The sequence below is a fragment of the Pteropus medius genome, unplaced genomic scaffold (assembly GCF_902729225.1).
Source record: "Pteropus medius unplaced genomic scaffold, Ma_sr-lr_union100, whole genome shotgun sequence".
Taxonomy (NCBI): domain Eukaryota; kingdom Metazoa; phylum Chordata; class Mammalia; order Chiroptera; family Pteropodidae; genus Pteropus; species Pteropus medius.
This window is the reverse complement of record NW_024351730.1, coordinates 7,107,413-7,130,124: the sequence shown is the minus strand read 5'-3', so window position 1 is coordinate 7,130,124 and position 22,712 is coordinate 7,107,413. Positions and strand designations below refer to the sequence as shown.

Here is a 22,712-nt window from a genome sequence, read left to right as displayed (position 1 = left end):
ATAGCAATGCATTCTCTTCCTTCTAATTATCCTATTGGTTTTAATACTATAAACAGTTTTGAATAGGTAGATGAGATACTGAAAAGGAAACAAAAGATATTAGGTTATTCCATGAACAGGTTATTCATTAGGAGTTACATTCATTGAGTTGTGTTGTACTGTAGTCATAGTAAACACTAAAAAGATGTTTGTCTTTAGTATCCCGTGTTTGCTCAAAAGACTGGAAGATTTTGATTTTCCTTAGTCGCTACTGGGAAATAAAGTATAAAGTATCAATTCAGATTTTCCCACATGCCATTGAAGAGTCTTTGGCCTTAAACTCATCAAATAAAAACCATTCTAAATTCTAAGAGGGCAAGTATTGTTCATGTTTTAGTAGTTTAGATTTTAATATTAAGTAGTATATTTTATTTAGTACTTTTTTTATTCTTTGTAATATACAAGAGATCCTTGTATAATCGGTTCTATAGAGCTTAGAACAGTTAGAGTATTTTATGTGATTCGCACATAAATAATATCTTAATAATTCATTAATTTTTAATCAGTAATGAATCCCTGTTTTAGGCACATAGGCACAAACCACAGAAACAAGCAATGATTTATTTATTTATGGTGTAATAGTTTATGATTCTTTTATTTTTATTTATCAAAAATGAATTTCTATCAGGAATACAGATTAGAAGTTCTAAATAATATATTAGCAAGTTGAATCCAGGAGAACACTGCATCACTGCTAAATTAATTCCAGGATGGTAAGGATTATAAATCCAAATGGCCATGTATGTAGAGAACCATTGAGGTGTTTTCTGCCCATACATATAATGAACATGGAAGAAAATGCGCATGGAGCCACATTAGGTTAGGCCAATAACACTGAAGTTTGAGGGAGCAGGTGATAGGATGCGAAAGGGGAGAGGAGAAAGGCCGGGAGGTGTGTAAGAATGTTGTCTCTGCATTTCCTTTGACTGTAGTAACTAATAATTACCATGAGAAATTAGTGAAAGAAAAACCCTTGGATTCTAAATTATTGCAATGGTAAGATTTTTATCTACTTTATATATATTTTTATAAAACACAAAAGAATGTTTTCATGGAAAATGGTATTGTAATCTCCAACACTCAGATGGAAATAGATGAATTATACATCCTATCGTGTATCCATATTTTATTAATATGTAATTTTCTTTTTCCCCACTAAAGTCAGTGACCATTAGAAAGTACGCTTCATGTATCATTTTAACTTTCAGGAGCTGGTTTCCTCGAGTAACAATAACAGTAATCTCTTTAGTTACACAATATATAGAGGGGGAAATGATATATTATTGATTAATAAAGTATTAGATATATTTTTTCCAGTGTAAGCAAAGAAGTTTAGTGACTTAACACTGTGGTCATTTGAATCCAGGATGGTGCTCACATTTTGAAAGCAGTTTGATTCTTTAGCTTATTCAGACTTTGAGACCTGTGTCCTCTCACACTTCTTTAGTTTTTCTTCAGTGTAGTGAGATATTAATTTTAAGCGATAATTATTAGTCTGCAATTGACTGGTTTACCTCTTTGAACAAATTTGTAGTCTTCAGTCTATTCTTCATATAACTCAGATTGCAGACTTTATAAGAGGGAACCTTAAAAATTGGAGACGCACTCTGATTTACACGGGGATGTTGTATGGGTGGGTTATTTGATCTTATTTTTATTGTAATTATGAATTATTAAATGGTAATGGTGCTGTTTCGATGCTGATATGGGAATAAAGAAATCTTACTCTCTTTAAGGAATGTTTGATTTTAAAATAAATGAACGGGAAATTTAGAATAACATAATTTTGTCTTCCTCTGTATACTTTTCTGGTAATTTTGATGAAGGCAGAGAAAGGAGAAGATGTTTAGGTAAAACACTTTTTGATTTCAACTTTAAATAACATGTAGGAAATTAGTATTTTTAATTCATATGAAATTATGTATCTGTGTGTATTAAAGATTTCAGGCTGTGAGGAAGAAGTTTATGACGGAATTAAAAGAATTGCGACAGAAGGAACAAAGTCCACATGTGGTACAAAGCGTCATCAGCTTAATAATGGGAATGAAATTTTTCAGAGTGAAAATGTATCCTGTAGAAGATTTTGAAGCATCATTTCAATTTATGCAGGTGATACATCTTCTCAATTGCAGCAGATTTAGCCTAACAGTGCTAAATGCTCATCATGACTTTTAAAAAGAAACAATATATAGATAAATTACTGACATCATTATTAATTCCTTATTACAAGTGTTAAATTGTCGCAAGTTTGAGTTAACTTTCTTTTTTAATTTGAACATGTTTTGACCTTAGATTTTTAGTAAAATTCCAGAGTGTTTATAAAATTATTGTGATACTAAAAATTCTTGAATCTTTCTCTTTTGTTAATCTGATGTACCTTTTTCCTCCCTCAAGGAGTGTGCTCAGTATTTCTTAGAAGTAAAAGATAAAGATATAAAACATGCACTTGCTGGTTTGTTTGTGGAGATTCTTATTCCTGTAGCTGCTGTGAGTATACTTTTATTTTTATATTATATTTTAAAAGTATCTCTTCACTCAAGATGTTGCTGCATGAAATAGTCTTCCTTTGTGGTAATCTCATGGGCAGTTAAGTGGAAATTTGAATGTAACATGGGTATGTGGAAAATGATTATTAGACAAATAGCAGAAGAGCATTGATCAGTCTTTTAATTAAGAGAACAAGCCCTTAAGATTCAGAGACTGTTAGGAGGGCAGAGTATCTGCAACCTAGCAGTAATGGTTGCTTCAAATTGCCCAATAGAACATATTGTATTTACTCATGGCTTTCTCACCTTACAAAATGACGGCTGTTTTAGCTTCTGAAGAATTTAAAAGTGCTATAACATACATCTTGGAATTTACAGGACTGTCTCAATTTTATTTTATTTTTTATTTTTTAAATATATATTTATTTGTTTGTTTGTTTGTTTGTTTGTTTGTTGTGACATTGGTTAAAGAAAACCGATAAGTTTCAGCCATGTACACTTTAACAGTAAGGCACTGTCTCAATTTTAAATGTTCTGTTCTGTCATTGTTGTGAGATCATACCTGTCAAAATATGTACTCTGAATCATTTAAAAAATACGATTGCAATAACTTTTAGGGAAGCAGATTTATATAAGCTTTTTTGGTGTAATATAGTGTGTTATTCAAAACTAATATTGCAGTTACTAGTAATGACATATATATAGTAATGAAATTTATAACAGTTTTTTGTTTCCTGGTCTCCCGCTCCCCGCACACACACACTCAATTTTTCTGTGTAGTATGTGATATGCTACTCACTTTCAGCATAGTGCACATTGCTACATAAATGATATATACACACACATTCTTAAAAGATTTATGGAAATAAAGTTGACATACAATAAACTACACATATTTAAAATATACAATTTGACACATATATATGCCTATGACACCATCACCACAGTCATAATAAAGTACCTATTTATTTATCACACTCTCAGTTTCTTCGTGTTCCTTTTTAATCCCCCCTCTCACTCACCCCACCTTGTTCTCAGGAAACCATTGATCTTTCAGTTCCTCTACATTATAGAGTTTTGGGTTTCCTAGAATTTTCTATTAATGGAATCTGACAGTATGAGCTCTTTCTTTTCTGAATTCTTTTACTCTGTATAATTATTTTGCATTCCAACTATGTTGTAGAATATATCAGTATATTCTCTTTTCATTGTTGAGTAGTATTTCATTGTATAGCTATGCCAAAGTTTGCTTATATGTTTACCTGGTTTGGGATATTTGAGTTGTTTCCAGTTTTTGGCTGTTACAAGTAAAGCTGCTATGAACATTCATGTAGAAGTCTGTGTACGTATATATCCTTTTATGTCTCTTGGGTATTTACCTAGGAGTGGAATTGCTGGACCAGATGATAGTTATATGTGTAACTCTTAAAGAAATTGCCAAACTGTATTCCAAAGTGGTTATACCATTTTGCATTCCCATGAGCAGCATGTGAGAGTTCTACTTGCCTCCACATCTTCATCAACACTTGCTTTGGCCATTCTTTTTAATTTTAGCCATTGTAATAGGTGTGTTGTGGCATCTCATTCTGGTTTTTAATTTGCATTTATCTAATGACTAATGGCTTTTGAGCATTTTTGCATGTCCTTATTTGTTGCCCATATATTTTCTTCGGCAAAATGTGTGTTGAAGTCTTTTTTCCCATTTTTGTTTTGGATTATTTGTTTTCTGATTATGTTTTGAAACATATAGTTTTCTAGTTTTAAATATATTCCGGATATAAGTGTTTTATCAGAGATATGCTTTGTGAATATTTTCTCCTAGTCCATGATTTGTCTTTTCATTGTCTTAACTATGCCTTTGAAAAAGGAGATGTTTTTAATTTTGATGAAGTCTGATTTATCAGTTTGTTCTTTTATAAATTATGCTTTTGGTATCATATCTAAGAAGTCTTTGACTAACCCAAAATCACAAAGGTTTTCTCCTAGATTTTGGTTTTAAAGTTTACTTTTAGGTCAGTGATTCATTTTGAATTAATTTTGTATATGGTATGAGCTGTAGATTGAAATTTTGTTTCATTTTTGCATATGATACCCAGTTGTTCAGCACCATTTGGTCATTTGTTGACAACTCTTTTCAAGTACTTTAGTCCCTTTGTCCAAAAAAATCAATCAACTCCATGTATTTCTGACTCTATCCTGTTCCAGTGATCTCTGTATATGTACTTATCAGTAGTATACTATCTTAATTCCTATAGTAAGTTTAGAAAGGCAGGCAGTGTACATCTTACAACTTTATGCCTTTTCAAAATTATTTTGGCTATTCTATGTTTATTGCCTTTTAATATAAAATTTAAAATCACCTAATCAATTAAAAAAACTGCTGGGATTTGAATTAAGATTTCATTAAGTCGGGAGGACAGATCTTAATATTGATTCCTGCAATTCATGAGCATAGTATCTTTTTCCTTCTACCTAGGTCTTTATTTTCTGTCAACAATGTTTTGTAGTTTTCAGTGTACAGATCTTGAACATAATTTGTTAAATTTATCTCTAGGCATTTTATATTTTTAGGCTATTGTAAATGCCATTGTTTTAAAGTTCCATTTTTCAAATGTTCAAAATACTTTTTAGTATGTGTTATTTTTGCCTTATTTTACTGGCTAGGACTTTTCAGTATAATGATAAATGGAAATAATGAGAGCAGACTTCCTTGCCTCCTTTTACATCTTAGGGCAAAAGTTGTCAAATATTGTCAATTATGTTACATATAGCTTTTTCATAGATGTCTTTATCATATTGAGGAAATTTATTTCCATTTCTAGTTTTTGAAGAGTTTTTTTTTCAGAAATGAGTGTTGGATTTTGTTAAATGCGTCCCTCCGCCTCTGTTGAAATAATCATATGGTTTTCCTTTTCTTTTTGTTAATATGATGAATTACATTAATTGATTTTTCAATTGTTGAATCAACCTTACATTCCTGGGGTTTAACACTGTTTGATTACGATGATTTTTTTTTATATTGTTAGATTTTATTTGATAAACTTTTTTTTCAAGATGTTTTGCATCTGTCTGTGCGCATGAAGGCTGTTGTTCTGTGGTTTTCTTTTCTTTTAATGCCTTTTTTGGTTCGAATATCAAGTTAGTGTCAGAAGAGTTTGTGCACAATTGGCTTTATGTCTTTCTTTGGAGTTGGAGAGAATATACTAGATTCTCTCTTGTATATTCTAGAAATATCTCTAGAAAATTCCAGGAATTTTCTGGCCTGGAATTTTTCTTGTGGAAAATTTCCTTCCAGATAATTTCCTTCAAATGACATAGGTTTGCTCATACTGTTTGTTTGTTTGTTTGTTTTGAGTGAGCTTTCATATCTTTAAGGACTTTGTTCATTTCATCCAGATTATCAGATTTATTGGTGTAAGGTTGGTCATCATATTCCTTTATTTTCTTCAAATACCTTTACTATCTGTAGTGACTTCTTTCATTCCAAATATTGGCAATTTGTGACTTTTATTCTTTTTTCCTCATCTGCTTGGCTAGAAGTTATTACTCTTCCTAAAGAACTGGCTTTTGACTTTATCAATGCTATTTTTCAGTTTCTATTTTATTGATTTCTGCTTGGATTTTTATTATTTCCTATCTTCTGAGAAAGGTTTTAATTTGCTATTTTTACCTAGTTTTTTAAGGTGGAAGTTGAGGTCATGAAGACCTTTCCTCTTTTTAAATATAAGCGTTTAATCTATGTATTTCCCTCTTAAGTAGTTCTGTAGTAGCAGCCCACAAATTTCGATATCTTATGTTTTAATTTTCATAAAGCTCAAAATACTTTCTGATGCCCCTTAGGAAATCCATGGGTTACTTAGAAGCATACTTTCTAAACATTTGGGGATTTTCCAGAGATCTTTATGTTATTCATTTTTAATTTGTGGTCAGAGAATACTTTGTTCAAGCCATAATACCAGAATACTTTGTGGTCAGGCCATACTTTGTATGGCTTGAATCCTGTTAAATGCATTACATTTGTTTTTCGGGCCAGAATATTATTTATCTTGATGGATGTTCCATATGCACTTGAAAAGACTTTGCATACTGTTGTTGTTGGATGGAGTGTTCTGTAAATATCAATTACGTCTAATTGTTTGATAGTATTATTATAGTCTGTCATAACCTTGCTGATTTCATATCTACATATCCTATCAGTTTTTGACAGAGGAATATTGAAATCTCTGACTGTAACTAGCTGTAGATTGGTCTATTTCTCTTTGCAGTTCTACCAGTTTTTACTTTGTATATATTTAAGCTCTATTATTAGGCACCTTTACTATTTTGAAGTAATCCTCCTTTTCCTTGGTAATATTCTGAAATCTACTTTGTTATTGATAGAGCCACTTCAGCTTTCCTTTGATTGTGTAAGTATATATACCTTTTCCCATTCTTCTACTTTTAACCTTCTTGTGTTTTGATATTTAAAGTACATTTTTTGTAGGCAGGATAGGGTCGAGTCTTGTTTTTTTGTTTTTAATACAGTCTGACAATCTCTGCCTTTTAATTGGAGACCACATCCATTTAGTTTTGATTATTATTGATACAGTTATTTTAAATCTCTTATTATATTTTTTATTTTCATATTCAGTCCTTGTTCCCTTTTTCTTTTTTTTTCCTGCTTATTTCTGGATTAATTGAATATTTCTGTGATCGAATTTTATCACCTTTGTTGGCTTATTAGTTGTAGCTCATTGTTTTGCCATATTAGTGTTATACATCTTTAATTTATCACTGCCTACCTCAAGCGATATTACATCATTTGTGTATAGTATAAGAATCTTAGGACAGTATACTTCCATTTCTTTCCTGAAAACTATCGAGGTAGTAAGACGAGCCATCAAAGGACTTACCTCATTTATTTTTTATTCCTTATATGTTATTTATTTTGTTGACTGATGTATGTACAGCGCTTTGTGTATCACTTCATATATTTTGTTTATTTTTTGGTTATTTCAAGTGTTGGGTAAATCTAGTCCTCTGTACACCATCTTGGCTAGAGATGGAAGTTAGTAACATTTCTTTTACTCAGATTTTATTCTATTTAAAATTTTTCAAAGTGAAAACATTTCTTTTCATGTTCAGAATCAAAGTGAAATGTTTTTGCTTTCATTTTTAATATTGAATTAATTGAATTGGTTTGTAATATTCAGGTCCTATCAGAACATGTTTAGAAAAGGTAGACAGGAAATTGTAAGAAAAGTTAAGAACTTAAAATATTAATGACGAAGTGATTAGCATGATTTTAACCTGTCTTGAATATTTACTTATAGTTAAATATTTGAAGATTTTTTTAATGGGTACAAACAAAAGTATTGAATTATAGTTTTATTTGAGTCACATAGCCCCCACCCCAGTTTTTAGCCATGTGAATAAGGTTAATTTTATCAAAAAGAAAACACTATAATTCATAAAACTATGTCAGCTTTCATCTGTTATTAGTGCATGTACTCCTATTTCTTTTCCTGAAAATGGTTTCCATTACTGCTTCTCCATGCCAAACTGTTATTTGTGCTTCCCTCTTATCTGAAAATATGTTTTTCCAGATGTTTAACTGGGATTAGGTTATAGTCTTTAAGGTAATTCATCAAATGGAGCCAGTTGTAGGAAGAAAGACCCTTTACAGTGGTCCGTTGTTACTCTGTTGCCTAATTCTTTATGCCATATTTGCTTCTGTGGTTTATTAGTATGCTAGGGCATGCCTAACAAAGTACCACAAATTAGGTGGCTAAAACAACAAAAATTTGTCTCATGGAGAATCTGTTCCATGCCTCTTGTCTAGTTTCTGGTGGTTTCCTGACAATCTTTGGCATTCCTTGGTGTCTAGAAGCATTGTCTCCATCTCTGCCTTCCTGTTCACATGGTGCTTTCCTTTGTGCGTATCTGTGTCAAATCTTCTTCCTTTTAAGGATGTTAGATTAGCCCTTACCCCCAATATGACCTCATTCTAACTTAGCTAATTACGTCTACAATGACCTATTTCCAGATAAGGTCACATTATGATGAGGTATGTGAGGTTAGGACTTCAACACAGGAATTTGTAGCGGGGGAGGGGAGAGTAAAGACACAATCCAAACCATAACACCTGCCTTTGCACATAGAGCTACTTCTGCCAGACACATTCTTGCCTCTCTAGTTACCTCCTTCCCCGCTTTGCCTGGTTTGAATCAGCTTATTCATACATTATATGTATTGAGAGCTGTCTCTGTGTGTCAGGGCCTCTTCTGTGCACAGGGCATCAATGACCAAGGTAGGAGACTCCTTGCTCCTAGAGTGTACTCCTGCTGAGGAAAACACAGTAAACTAGTGTGTAAAATCTGTAGTATAAAGGCGATGGTAAGTACTGTGGAGAAGCATAAAGCAGGGTAGGGGCATGAGAACTGCCAAAGGGATAAGGGAGTTGAAATTTTAAATAGAGTAATTAGGAAGGACCATCACCTTAAAAGAGATGGTGACTGTTAAGTAAAAACTAAAGGAACTCTGTATCTCAGGGAAGATCTTTATGGGCAGAAGGAACAAGTGCAGATGTTCTGAAGCAAGAACATCTTTTTCTAGGAGCGGCAAAGACGCTACTAGCTCATGTGGCTTGATCCCAGTGCAGGGGGCAGAGTCATGGGAGATAAGTCCAGATCAATGGGGAGCTATTGCAGTCTTTCAGATAAGAGATAGTGGGTTCAGCTTGGATGTCACTTCCTTGTAAAGTTTTCCCGTAGGGGCCTCGTCTGAGAATTTCCTCTTATAGCCTCTGTTGTACCTGTTCACTTGCCTGTATTCTCTGCCATTCTCTCAGGGCAGGGACCAAGTTTATCTTATTTACTTAACATTTGATCATTTGGCACATAATAGTACTGTACTTCAGTGAGAGTCTCAGTGAATTATTAACTAATTTCAAACTTTACAGAAAATTCTTATAATCCTTGTGTAGTTTAAGCTAACATTTGTAACCATTTTTTTCTTTTTGCATTATCTTTTTACCTAGGCTGTTAAAAATGAAGTGAATGTTCCCTGTTTGAAAAATTTTGTGGAGATGCTTTATCAGACTACTTTTGAACTGAGCTCCAGAAAGAAGCATTCATTGGTATTGAGAAACATTTTAAACCTTTACATATTTAATTATGAGTTTTAGTAATTGATTTATGAATTCAGTGGAGATTTAAGAGAATTGTAAAAATTGATATTGTAAAGTATCCAAAGTGTAATATAAGGGCAAATTTTTTATATTTCTTTCCTGCTCTGTTTAGAACTTCCTATTCTTGATTTTACTAGCTCTGCATTTGATAGATCATTCAGAGTTCATTATAGATATTTGCCTGGATTGACAGGTACTTTAAATTATATATTATAGTATGGGGAAGGTTGAATGTATCCCTGTATTAAACCACAAATTCCTTTATTTTACATGATGATAAATTACATTCTGAAGCATCAGATTATTTAGCAACCATTGTCTAATTATATCTTTTCAGAAATTTAAGGCATTTTTCCCCCCATTTCATATAACTTTGAGGGATTTCTCTGTAAATATTTGACCACTTAAGATAGAAATTTAATATTAATAATAAACACTGATAGTGCCAAGCATTGAGCTAAGTGCTTTGAATCCTATGTCTTGCTTTAAACCTCATAACCGTATAGGATATGTGTGATTATTATTCTCTACTTTACATTTTAGAGAACTGAGGCTTAGAGCTCTTAATGTATCCTCTCTGAAGTCAGACACTTGGCACACTTGGCACACCTGGCACATAAAAAGCTAAAACTTTAATGCCAGTCTGTCCTCTGATCCCAGGGCTGATGTTCATAACTGCTGTACTGATTGAGGGAGTAATGGCTCTAGGGAAAAAATAATATCATGCTCTAACTTGGGGAGGATATGATAGGTCAAAGAATTGTTCTTATAGAAAATTTGCCCTTTGTCATTCTTTGTTAGATTTCTCTGAAAGATCATATTTCTTATTGCAAATGGAAAAACTGCATAAGAGTTTTGTAGTTTCCTTGTTTATGAGGATAAAAGAAATACAATTCACAAGTCCAGTGCTTTTTCATGAAAGTGTTAATTCTCTCTTTTTCCTATCTTCTACAGGCTCTATATCCACTAATTACCTGCCTTTTATGTGTCAGTCAGAAGCAGTTTTTTTTAAATAACTGGCATATTTTCCTACAGAACTGTTTGTCACATTTAAAGGTAAGACATAATCTTATTTATGACCTGTGAAGAGTGACTGTAGTATATTCAATTATGCGTATACATTGAATAGTACCTAAAAAAACTTTTCATACTCTTGGTACATTTAAATAGTAATACTTTACCACATTCCTTTTCTTATACATACTTCATTTCATCTATAGGGAATCATGTATAGAAATGAATAAACTTTTGATTGAAAATTTGGTTTGTACATTATAAATTCAAATTGTACATTTTTAATGATTGTTGTTTATATTATCTTAGATCTGGCAATATTTGTCAGTAAATCTCTTTAGAATTACAGAGTAGTGATTAATCTTATAAAACTCTCCAGATACTTATTTTGTGTTTTGTTTTGAAAAAATTCAGTAATGTTAGCTCAAGTCTGAATAATATGATAAAAGCCTTGATAATAAAATATTGCTAATAGCACATTTAATGTACATATGCCCAGCCAAATCTAAACATGTCACACTGGATCAGCATGGATGTAAAAGCTCCTGAAATGATTTTTAGATCAAGGGACAGTTGTTACTAATATTGTCTGGCACGTCCATGTCTGGTCTCTCTTTGTAGTGAAAACAAAAGTGTGAGCTGGAAGGATCATCACCTCAGCAGGGTGCTCTGCTAGCAGGATCTAACAGGATTTCATTTTCTTCCATGCACAGGAGCACATTTCATGACTGACAGAACGTGGGGATGTTCCTCATCTGCATGTCATGTGAACGCTTGGTTTTAATACTGTCGATACATAGATTAATATATTCAAATATCCGCTTACAAGACATGACCTTTCACTTCCTGTTATTCCTCTAAGTCAGGGTTAAGACTGAAACCTTATACTTTGAAGACAATGAAAGCAAGGCACAGACAGATTAAATGACAGCTATTGTGGTATTATGAGAGGTAGGACTGGCTCTTCTTTTTGCACTTAAAGAATGACCCACTTGACAACATCATCCTATCTATCTTTTTCATGATTTCAGGCATCATTTTCAAAAATAATCTTGATTTCTTGGTAGGGTATGCAGAAAATATAAGTCTTTGGAAAACATTTTTAGCTGTTTTCCTCCTAGATATACATTGATATTATTCATGCTTGGATGAGAATTGATATATTCTATTTGCTTTATATATGAAAATTCCCAGGGCAAAATCATGCTAATTAAACTCTTTCTGACTTAAAACCAGAAAATAAGTTTTTGTTTATTTAATTACATTTTCGTTTATTTAATTACATAATAAGTTTTTGTTTATTTAATTACACTGTTTTCTGTCCTCATTTTGAAAATTCATACAGATAAAAGTACTGAAAGAGAATTGGTAATTTTCTGAGTAATACAGTTCTGCTTTTTAAAAAAATATTTTTTTTATTTTTAAATTACAGTCGACATACAATATTATATTAGTTTCAAGAGTGCAACATAGTAATTAGACATTTATATAACGTAGAAGGTGATCACCCCAATAAATCTAGTACCCATCTGACAACATACATGGTTATTACAATGTTATTGATTATATTTCCTATGCCATACTTTACATTCCCATGACTATTTTATAACCACCAATTTGTACCTCTTAATCCCTTCCCCTTTTTCACCTGTCCCTTCAACCCTGCTCTCATATGGCATCTGTCAAAATGTTCTCAGTATTTGTGAGTTTATTTCTGTTTTCTTTGTTCATTTTGTTTTTTAGATTCCACATGTTAGTGGAATCATATATTGTTTGTCTTTTTCTGTCTGACTTATTTTACTTAGCATAATACCCACTAGAATCATCCCTGTTGGTTGTGGCAGATGGCAAGATTTTATCCTTTTTTATGGCTAGTATTCCATTGTACATAACTACCACTTCTTTATCCTTTCCTCCATTGATGGATAGTCAGGTTGCCTCCATACCTTGGCTATTGTAAATGATGCTTCAAATTAGCGTTTTGGGTTTCTTCAGCTAAATACCCAAAAGTAGAATTACTGGGTCCTTCTTTGTCTCTTGTTATATTATAGCCTTTGTTTTAAAGTCTGTTTTGTCTGGTGTAAGTATTGATGCTCTGCCTTTTTGTTTGTTTCCATTTTTATGAAATATCTTTTTCCATCTGTTTACTTTCAGTCTGTGTGTCTTTCGGTCTGATGTGAGCCTCTTGTAGGCAGCATATGTAAGGGTTTTGTTTTCTTATCCATTCAGCCACTCTGTTCCTTTTGCTTGGAACATTTAATCCATTCACATTTAAAATAATTATTGATAGATATATGGTTTTTGTCATTTTATTATTTATATTTTTGATTTTTTTTCCTCCTTCTTCTTAAAGAGTCTCTTTGACATTTCTTGTAATGCTAGTTTGGTGGTGATGAACTCCTTTAGCTTTTTCTTGTCTGGGAAGCTCTTGTCTGGATAGCTTTGCTGGGTAGAATAATCTTGGTTGTAGGTCCCTGCTTGACATCACTTTGAATATTTCATGCCAGTCCTTTCTGGACTGCAGAGTTTCTGTGGAGAAATCAGCCGACAGTCTTATGGGAGCTCCCTTGTAGATAACTAATTGCTTTTCTCTTGCTACTTTTAAGATTCTCTCTTTGTTTTTAACCTTTGGCATTTTATTTATGATGTATCTTGTTGTGGGCCTGTTTGGGTTCATCTTATTCAGGACTCTGTGCGCTTCTTGGGCTTGTATGTCTATTTACATTGCCAAGTTATGGAAGTTCTTTGTCATTGTTTCTTCATATAGGTTCTTTTTTATGTTTTCTATCTCATTGTTATGTTTTCTGTCTCTGTTGAAGTCTCACGAAGATCATTGAACATTCTTATAACCAGTGTTTTGAACTCTGCATCTGGTAGATTCCTTTCTCCATTTTGTTTAGTTCTTTTTCTGGAGCTTGTTTTATTCTTTTCATTTGGGACATGTTTTTTTGTTTCCTCATTTTGGCTACCTCTCTGTTTTGTTCCTGTGTATTAGGTAAAGGTGCTGTGTCTCCTGGCTTAGTAGAGTGGCTTTGTATATCAGGTGTCCTGTGGGGCCCAGTGGCACACCCTGGTCAGCAGAGCCGGGTGTTCCAGGTGTGTTTCTTGTGTAGGTTGTATATTCTCTCCTGTTGTAGTTGAGCCATGGTTGCTGTTGGCGTGTCAGTGGGAGAGATTGACTTTCACACTGATTGCTTGTGAAGACTGGCCATGAGTACAGTGGTGGAACTGTTGTGCAGGGGCTGACTCTATGGCACGGGATTCACTTAGTGGGGTTCGGTGCCTACGCAGTCTGTCCTTTGGGGGTGTCATTTGTGGTGGTAGTTAGGTGGTGCTCTAGTGTGGTCTGAAGCTGGCCACTGAGTGTGTTGGTTCTGGGGCTTCCTGGGAGGGACTCTAGTGCAGGCCAAGGTTAGCTGCTGCCTGTGCTCTGGCCTAGGGCCATTTGCTATGAGTTACAAAGTGATCTGCAGATGGATGCTCTCTGTGTTGGGCATGGAGGTGCCTGGAAGCGGCTAAATTGCCAACTGAGGCTGATGCTGATAGTGCTGGGTTTGGGGCTGCTTAGCAAGAGGTATAGGACACACCAAGGCCAGATGCTACTTGTTTGAGTTTTGTGAACCTTTCAGAGATTTTAGGTAAGTCTGCAGCATGAGCCAAGACAGTCTATTTTTATGGAAAAGCTACTGGAAGTGGCTTGAGTGGGCCTGAATGTTGGGTGGGCCAGGTCTCGGAATCACAGAGTGGGGCAAATGGAGTTATCCATGATGATAGAGACTCAGATATGGTACCCTCCTTCTTGAGCAGACGTGGTGGGAGGAGTTCTTAACGAAGGAAGAATGGCTTTTGCCAACACTTCTGTTTGGAAGAAAGCTGCCACTCCAGCCCTCCCCTAGCAGCCAGACAATTCAGTTGTTCCCCACATGTCCCTGGCACCTTTCAAGCCGCTCCCCCAGGGCTCGAGCTCATAACGACTCTCTGTCAGCGAGTAAGTCTGTGTGTGGACCCTTTAGAGGAATGTCTCCCTTTTCTCACTTAGCCACAATCTTCCATGGTTTTCACAGCCAGAAGTCATTGGGATTTCTCTTCCCAGCACTGGAACCTTGGGCTGGGAAGCCTGGTGTGGAACTTGGACCCTTCGCTCCTCAGGGGGTCCTCTGCAGCCTAGATATCCCTCCCAGTTTTTAACTCCCACACGTGGGTGTGGGACCTGCTAGTTTAGCATCGTTGCCCCTCCTATCAGTCTCGAGGTAGTCTCTTTTGTATATCCTTAGTTATAGGACTTCTATTCCGCTAGATTTCAGGTGATTCTCAATGAGAGTTCTGTAATTTAGTTTTAATTTTGAAGTGGTCACAGGAGAAGGTGAGCACAGTGTATACCTACTCTGCCATCTTAATCGGAAGCTCGATTTTTTTTTATACTATTAATAAAGTATTTTAAGACATGCATTTAAGTGTTCCCGGAAATTTGCTTTGTTTCATGACAATTCAAACTTTTCTGTTGCTCGTTGGAATTATTTTTATATATCTACGTTTCCCCCTAACATATTTGCAATTCTTTCGCAGTACCTTAACTTTATTTTACTTTATTTTTTTGTCTTAAGGCTTTCATTTAAAATGCTCTATTTTCTTTGAACCCTTACCTCCTGTTAAATATTTCTGGCATGTTGTTCATTTTCATTAATGGCTATGTCAATCTGCCAGGCTAAAGGAGGTAAGAGCCACTTAGCATGAATATTTGGAATATAGTTGTCTTAACCATTAACCCTTAACTTACATTAAGGCTCTATTCAGCAGAAATTTTATGAATTGGTTCCTGTTTATTAGGTTTTGGATACTGTGGCTATGCTGTGTAGTCGAGGTAAGGAACTGAGCATTCAGGGAAAAACTACCTTCTGTTGTGATAGATATAATTTATTTATTTTATATATATATATATATATATATATATATATATATATATATATATATATGAAATATAGGTTAAGATAAAGGCCTTACCTAAATTGATTTTGTTTTGAGATTCAAGTAATCTCTTAATTTCAAAAAAAATCTATGTTTTCCATTTATTAGACCTGCTACTTTTTAAAATTAATTTTATTAGTATTTATTATATACTAGTTCCTCTAGAGTATCTCATTTAATTTTTACTATATCTGAGTATGAAAGAAAATAAATAAGTAACCCATGTTTAGGGAGCCAAAACATGATAGAGACAAGATTTGCATTTAGATCCATCCAGTTCCATAACATTTGCTCTTTCTGGTCCCATGTTACCTTTTAATGTACTATAAGGAATGTTGTTGTACTGAATATTTTAAGTAAATATTTTGGCTATAATTCTGGGATGTTAAAAAGGCATTATTCTCTAGAATTGTAAGAAAAAATGTGATACATTTTCAAGGCACACTAAGATATTGTGCAGTTTTTAAAAACTATACTAGTATTTGAAATTGGTGACCATAAAAAATGAGCTTTAGTCCTGTAGGCCCATAAATAACATGAGAGAGCATCAGTTTATTTTCACTGAAAATGTTAAATCTGTTATTTTTGTTCCAGATAGAATTTGAGAGTTCCCCATTCTATTTTTATATCAGCTGAGGTCATTATGTTAAAAACGGTTTTAAAGTTTCTAAAGAGTAAATGAGAGAGACAAAGGATTAGTAAGAGTATATGCTATATAAAAATAATTTGGAGATTTTTTTTCCTACAGTGTATACTTATTTTCTTTTAAAAAATTTAAACTTGTTTGAACTCAGCTGCAGTGACTTAAGAGGAAAAATTAGTTAAAATTTTAAGTGTTTTCTCTCAGTTTGGGTGCTATAGACGTATCCCGTGATGCCCAAATGTAGAATTTTTTTTTCCTTAGTGTTTCTGGCCACTGTCTTGGAAATTTCAAATTTCTTCTAAATAGAGACCTTGGTGAGGAGCTGTCTTGTTTTGTGCTTATTTTTCATCTAACATGCATGTGCTGCATCTCATGTTTATGTTTGCTGTTTCACATTGCTTTATTTAGATGCCATCTAACAACAGTATCAGAAAACAAATAGAAACACTCCAGGTGAGTTGTGTCGGTGCTACAAAGTAAAATATTGCTTTATCTCCTTCAAGTGTGGCTTTTTTTTACCCTATTGTTGCACTGCATGTCTAATTTATTTATTCAAGCCTGCCTCTCCTACTGTAAAAGAAGATTAACACACACCAGGAGCATTCTACAAGTTTAATATTAATGTGGCCTCAAGAAGATGAATTTGATAGAAGTAATAATAAATATTGACTCTTAATCAGAATTCTCAGTTTTAAAAGTCTGTTTAATTTACTTTAGCCATTATAAATGAAACTTTAAAAAGTTTTCAATTGAAGGAGACAGTAGCTTAGATTTTAAATATGATTTTGATGTAACACTTTAAACTCTTATCCTGTTGTTTTGGGTTTTAAACAAATTATTTTGGGGAGATTCACAGTAGATAAAAAGGTAAACATTTAAAGATTGCTGCCAAAGAGCATATTTGACTGACATATCAAAACTTTATTATATATTAAAATTATTGGATTTTTGTTAATGTAATCTGATTCCTCACATTAGACCAAAATTGTAACTAGAGAAATATATATCTTTGTTTAAGGCTCAGGTCAGTTTAGGGTGTTTTTATTATTTGGACATGATAGCAGCATGGTAGTGGCCAAATAAACAATTAATCATTGATTTTCATCTTGTTGTTTTGGCATTGTTCATATAAAGTAAGTCTGCTTTGTAAATATAGTAGTCCGTCTTGGAAAGTTTGAGAATCAAGTTTTACTTTTCATGCTAGATACTTCAGCACTTAAAATAAGATAATCTAAAAACTTTATTAATCATTTATATGAGAATAATTTTTATGTGGATTTGGACTTAAATATTTTTACTATATAATTTATTATATATTAATTTATATTAATATTTTGAAAATATAATTTAATAATGTGAAAGTATTATTTGGAGTGTACATAAAACTCATTGAATTCATGTTTTGTTATTTGAGATCTTGGATTTAAATGATAGAAAACAAATTGATATGATAGAAAAGAAAGTACCATAGGAATCTTGGTTGTTATATTAGTAACATATATACAGTATATGTTACTTTAGTTACATGTAACTAATTAATAGAAAACTGTTTGGGGAGGGTTTTTGAAATTTAGAATCATAGATTTGGGAATGGAGGGAGAGATTGATGTTGAGACTTACCAGCAGAGTAATTGATACTATATTCTTAATTATATCAAATCTTTATATAGATAGATGTACAAAATTATATTTTCTAGTGGTTGTCTTTTGTAAAAATACCCTCAGTTGTTAAACCTTTTTTGCATTGCTTTTAATCGTGTGTAGTAGATGTCCATTATTCTGTATCTTAAGAAAACAAAATAGAATGGCAAAATTACTTAGTGTTCAAAAACTCCCTTTTGTCTGTTGCTATATATAAAATCATTGTTTAACAATAAGAAATTCCCCTAATCAAATGAAATAAATGCTATTTTATAGCAATCATTGCATCCTACAACCAACATTAAGAGTTTCTCCTAGAAAACTTGATGATTAGCTACATTTTAAGTATTCACAATTAAATCTCATTACGTGACCGATCATTTAAGAACTTTGCTTTTTGTAATAGCTAGTATGAAGAAGAGGTCGATCAAATTGTGATTGAAATGGAATACTTTTCTAATTCTAAATAATAATAATTTAAATATTCTGATCATAATAAAATGTTGATAGTATAACACTTGACACTTATTGAACATTTAACTTATGCCAGGCAGTATTCCAGTTGCTTTTCACTTAATTACTTCCTGAATCTGTGAGGTAGGTATCATATTATTTCCATTTTAGAGATGAGGAAAATACGTCACCAAGCAGTTTAACAGTATCCAAGGGTGAGGATTGGCCAGTCATTCCTAATTTCAGAGTCCATGCTCTTAACCCACTATTCCGTATTTCCTCTTGTAAGATTAATCACTCAATAATATTTTACATTATTTCATAAATGCAAATGTCTATAACAGCATTTAGTGTTTTAGGTTTTAACTGTGTATGGGTTGCAATGAATTACTGCTTAGATTAGTAATCCTTCCATCATTATGTCACTATTGTTATGTGAACCATTTACCATCAGTTAGTCAATGTGTATATAATTTTGAAGTTCTTAGAAGTACTAATACAATTCTACTATTTTACCGTTTTGTTTTAAGAGTATAAGGAATGGCTCAAGATTTTTTTACTTATGCTTACTTTTGAGCTATCGGTAGCTACCAAACATATACCAAACCCAACATACACTTACCATATACAACTGTATATTTATATTTTTAACCCTATTTTAGATTGAATAAAAAGAGGATAAGGTGAGGGCTTTTAGTTGTTGAGAGAAATATGTTTGATCTTAAATAACTGCAAGTACTTTAATAAATAAGCTTATTTTAATTCTCTTTTGTTCTAAACAGAATAAAGATCCTAAAATGTCTCGAGTTGCACTGGAATCTTTGTACAGATTGTTGTGGGTTTATGTAATTAGAATAAAATGTGAAAGCAACACTGTAACTCAAAGGTGAGTGCCTTCATTTTAAAGTGTATTTAAAATAAAATTTTAGTAAAAATAATATCACACTAATGGAATTTTAGTTAACATTACAGATACCTTGTGGGGGAATATGAATTCTCTGGACATTTTATGAAGAATAGGAAGAATAGTTTGCTTATGTTCTGTTAATTTCATTGTCTCATTATGACTAATTTTTTTTTCTTATAGTCGTCTTATGAGCATAGTGTCAGCACTTTTTCCAAAAGGTTCACGTAGTGTGGTTCCTCGTGATACACCTCTCAATATATTTGTGAAGATTATTCAGTTCATTGCTCAGGTGAGTGTTTCACCTCATAATACATATATCCTTGTCAGTTATAAGAGTAATCTATTTTAATAATTTGGAGTCTTAAAATTTGTTACACATCTAAAAGCATGATACAACATTAATTAATATTGGATAGTAAAAATGAATGCATGCTGTAAAAAGTAAAAAATAAAAGATGCTAATGATTTTTCGTGACAAAATGATTTTAAATCATTGATCTACACACGTGGAAAAGGAGAGAAGACCCACGGGGAGAAGCACATAGGTTAGTAAGGATCACGAAGGTGTCTCATAACCCTGCTGCTAGTCCATTTACTAATTACCTCCTGAGTATCTTGAAAGATTTTATTGAAAATTGTTTTCATAATCTGCATTAACCTAGGTTCTTAGGTACAGATATTAGAATCCACTATAGCTAGTTGAACCCAAAAGGATATTTTCACAGAATCACCGATAGGACTAGTCTGAATGATTAAGAGGTAACTACAGAACTGGGCTATCAAGGAAGCTGCTGCCTCTGCCACAGTCAAATAGTTGCCAGAGTAGGAAGTCGCCACAGGTGCTTTAGAATCATGTTGCTGCCATGATCCCCACCAATAACATAGATTAGTCATCTCTGTCCTCCTTATCCTCCTCCTGTTAACTAGTTCCCAAAGACTCACATGAGTATACCGCTTAGCAAGGTCTAAATCACATCCTGAAGCCTATTGTTACGAGGCACCCTGGGAAATACCATTTTAGCTTTCTAGCCTCTGCAGTAAAGGAAGGATTATTAGAAGGGGATTAAGTGGGTGCTGAGTGAGCAAATCTAAGCTTTTGGTCACATTCCATTTTGGAACATTAGCCCTGGAGAGGCATAGGTGGGGTTATGTCCTCAATTTAGGAAAATGTTTTGATTCCAGAACATTTATTGCCTTCTCTTTGAACTAAAACTATGACGATTTAGGCGGTCCATAATGTAATTATTTTGAAGTAAGGAATATTTAAATAAAATTAACACATTTCTATTTATTGGCACATAGAACTAATGATAATTAGGTAAGTATAAATGTGTCAATAAGATGAATGAAAGTAAATTGTGCTTTAGATCTAGTATTTAGAAAACTATTGCTTCTAGGTTGTATCTCTGTCCTCCCCCGAGCCCTCCCCAAGTGGTACCCATCCCCTTGGATTAATCACTTCACACCAGCACTCAAATAGCAGTTAATCTCATTAATTTTTTCCTTGGGGATTTCCTTTCGGTAGCCCCACCCTTTCTGTCCCTGCCTGATCTCACCGCTCTCCAGGTTAGCTGCATAGCTTTTCTCGTGGACTTCCTTTCATCATCATTTTGAAAATTTCTTTACTTAGGTTTGAATATGATTTTGATGAATGAATACTTAAAACTTTTTAATTTGGTTTGGGTATTAAATCATTTGATAATTAAATAAAATATTTATCCTTATATTTTTAAACTATAATTCATACATATTTTCCTAATACATAGCTAGATTCGTGAACTTCTTACGGGCACAGACCTGTGTCTGCCATTATACGTATAATTCTTAGCATGATAACCTAACACGTAGTAGCAAGTTTAAAGGATTTATTATTTTTTTCTAGGAACGTTTGGATTTTGCAATGAAAGAAATAATATTCGATCTTCTCAGTGTTGGGAAATCTACTAAAACTTTCACCATTAATCCAGAGGTAAAGAAAAATATGTAGTAATGTACTATCCTCTACTACCTTTTTTTAGAGCACAATTTCTATAATCAGAACTCTTAGGTTCAAATCCCTAGTAAGAAGCTCTACTTCTAACTACAAGTGTGATCTGGGACAAGTTGTTTAACTTTTCTGATGACTGGTTTAATGGTAGTTTCAGTCATGGTAGAAAATAATCAAGAGTGGAGGTTTTCTAAGTTAGCCAGTTCATCTGGCTTCTAGAAGTTGTGATATGAGCTGAGGTTTCAAATACAAATAGAAACAATATAAATATAAATAATATAAACATCAGGTTTCTTTAATAAATATCATTCATTCAACATTTATTAAGCACCTAAAATGTGTCAGGCATTGTTTTAGGTGTTGAGATAAAACAGACAAAAATCCTTTTCCCCAGATAGAGCTTAAAATAATAATTTTTAATAAGTTGAAAAAAATCTTATTTTCTAATTCCATGGTCCTGTTTTTCACTAGTAAACTCTGATTCACTCTGTAGGCATTAAATTTTCAGATTGTTTTAAAATATTTTACGAGCTAATTGCTTTTCAGAATCTAATGACATTTGAGAATATAAAAAGGCAAAAAAAGGTGTTTTTTAAATGTCTTTTAAATTATTGTGCTGATCCTCATGGTCAAATCTTAAGATATATATTTATTAAGTTAATAAATCGGTTGGAAAGTTATTGAAGCTTCTCATTTATAGGATTTTTAAGATAAGTTAATATTTACTTCCAGATTTTTAAAGTGAGAAGACATGAGTATTTTATATATATGTTCCATGTGGTTTTCAGCAACGAAAATCACGTAATGAAAGACATTTTTTTGAACATCATTTTGAAAAATATTTTCTTCATTAAACAAATTTATTCCTAAAGTAAGTTTTCCTGTCACTGATACTCTCATACTAGGAGTAGAATGATTTACTTTTTTTTGATTATCTTTAGTCTGTATTTTCTTTTAAGGAGTCTTTTTAAGCTTTTGAGAGCTAGTTTAATTAAAGCCAGATAAAAGTATTTACTAATTCCTTTAATCAATGCACACAAATTGCAATACTCTGAAAGCATGAATAAATGAGGGCACCTCTGTGAACTATGGTATATTGTGGAGCTTTCTCACTGCTTTCAAGCTGTCTTCTATGACTATGTGACATGACCATCTGATATTTAGACTGAGAGAAGGCACCAGTACTGTGTCATATATAAAGATGAATAAAGCTTAAAACCTCAAATCTTATTTAGATAATAAAAAATATGTAAATAAAAGTTCTATTTTCTCCCTGTATTCCAGTGAACTATCTTACACACCCAGCAGGATGCATGTACCTGCTTTAGAGACCACTGGTGTACCTCAGAGATAATGGCAGCTTGGGCTGACATACTGTAGTGCAGATGGAAAGAAGACAATTTACTGGA

General features: G+C 33.0%; 1 protein-coding gene across 15 annotated transcripts in view; it reads left to right on the top strand.

Moving 5' to 3' along the window:
* The window catches only part of FRYL (FRY like transcription coactivator), a 271,172-nt gene that overhangs the window by 159,347 nt on the left and 89,113 nt on the right, over positions 1–22,712 (top strand). For 11 of the 15 annotated variants that reach the window (XM_039845152.1, XM_039845153.1, XM_039845156.1 and 8 more), the window contains 8 exons: positions 1,980–2,148; positions 2,434–2,526; positions 9,544–9,642; positions 10,648–10,749; positions 16,724–16,768; positions 19,192–19,295; positions 19,497–19,605; positions 21,199–21,285. In XM_039845152.1, the coding sequence (XP_039701086.1) occupies positions 1,980–2,148; positions 2,434–2,526; positions 9,544–9,642; positions 10,648–10,749; positions 16,724–16,768; positions 19,192–19,295; positions 19,497–19,605; positions 21,199–21,285 (808 nt within the window). The remainder of the gene's footprint in view (positions 1–1,979; positions 2,149–2,433; positions 2,527–9,543; positions 9,643–10,647; positions 10,750–16,723; positions 16,769–19,191; positions 19,296–19,496; positions 19,606–21,198; positions 21,286–22,712) is intronic. The other 4 variants (XM_039845167.1, XM_039845164.1, XM_039845166.1 and 1 more) reach the window with 1 other exon arrangement.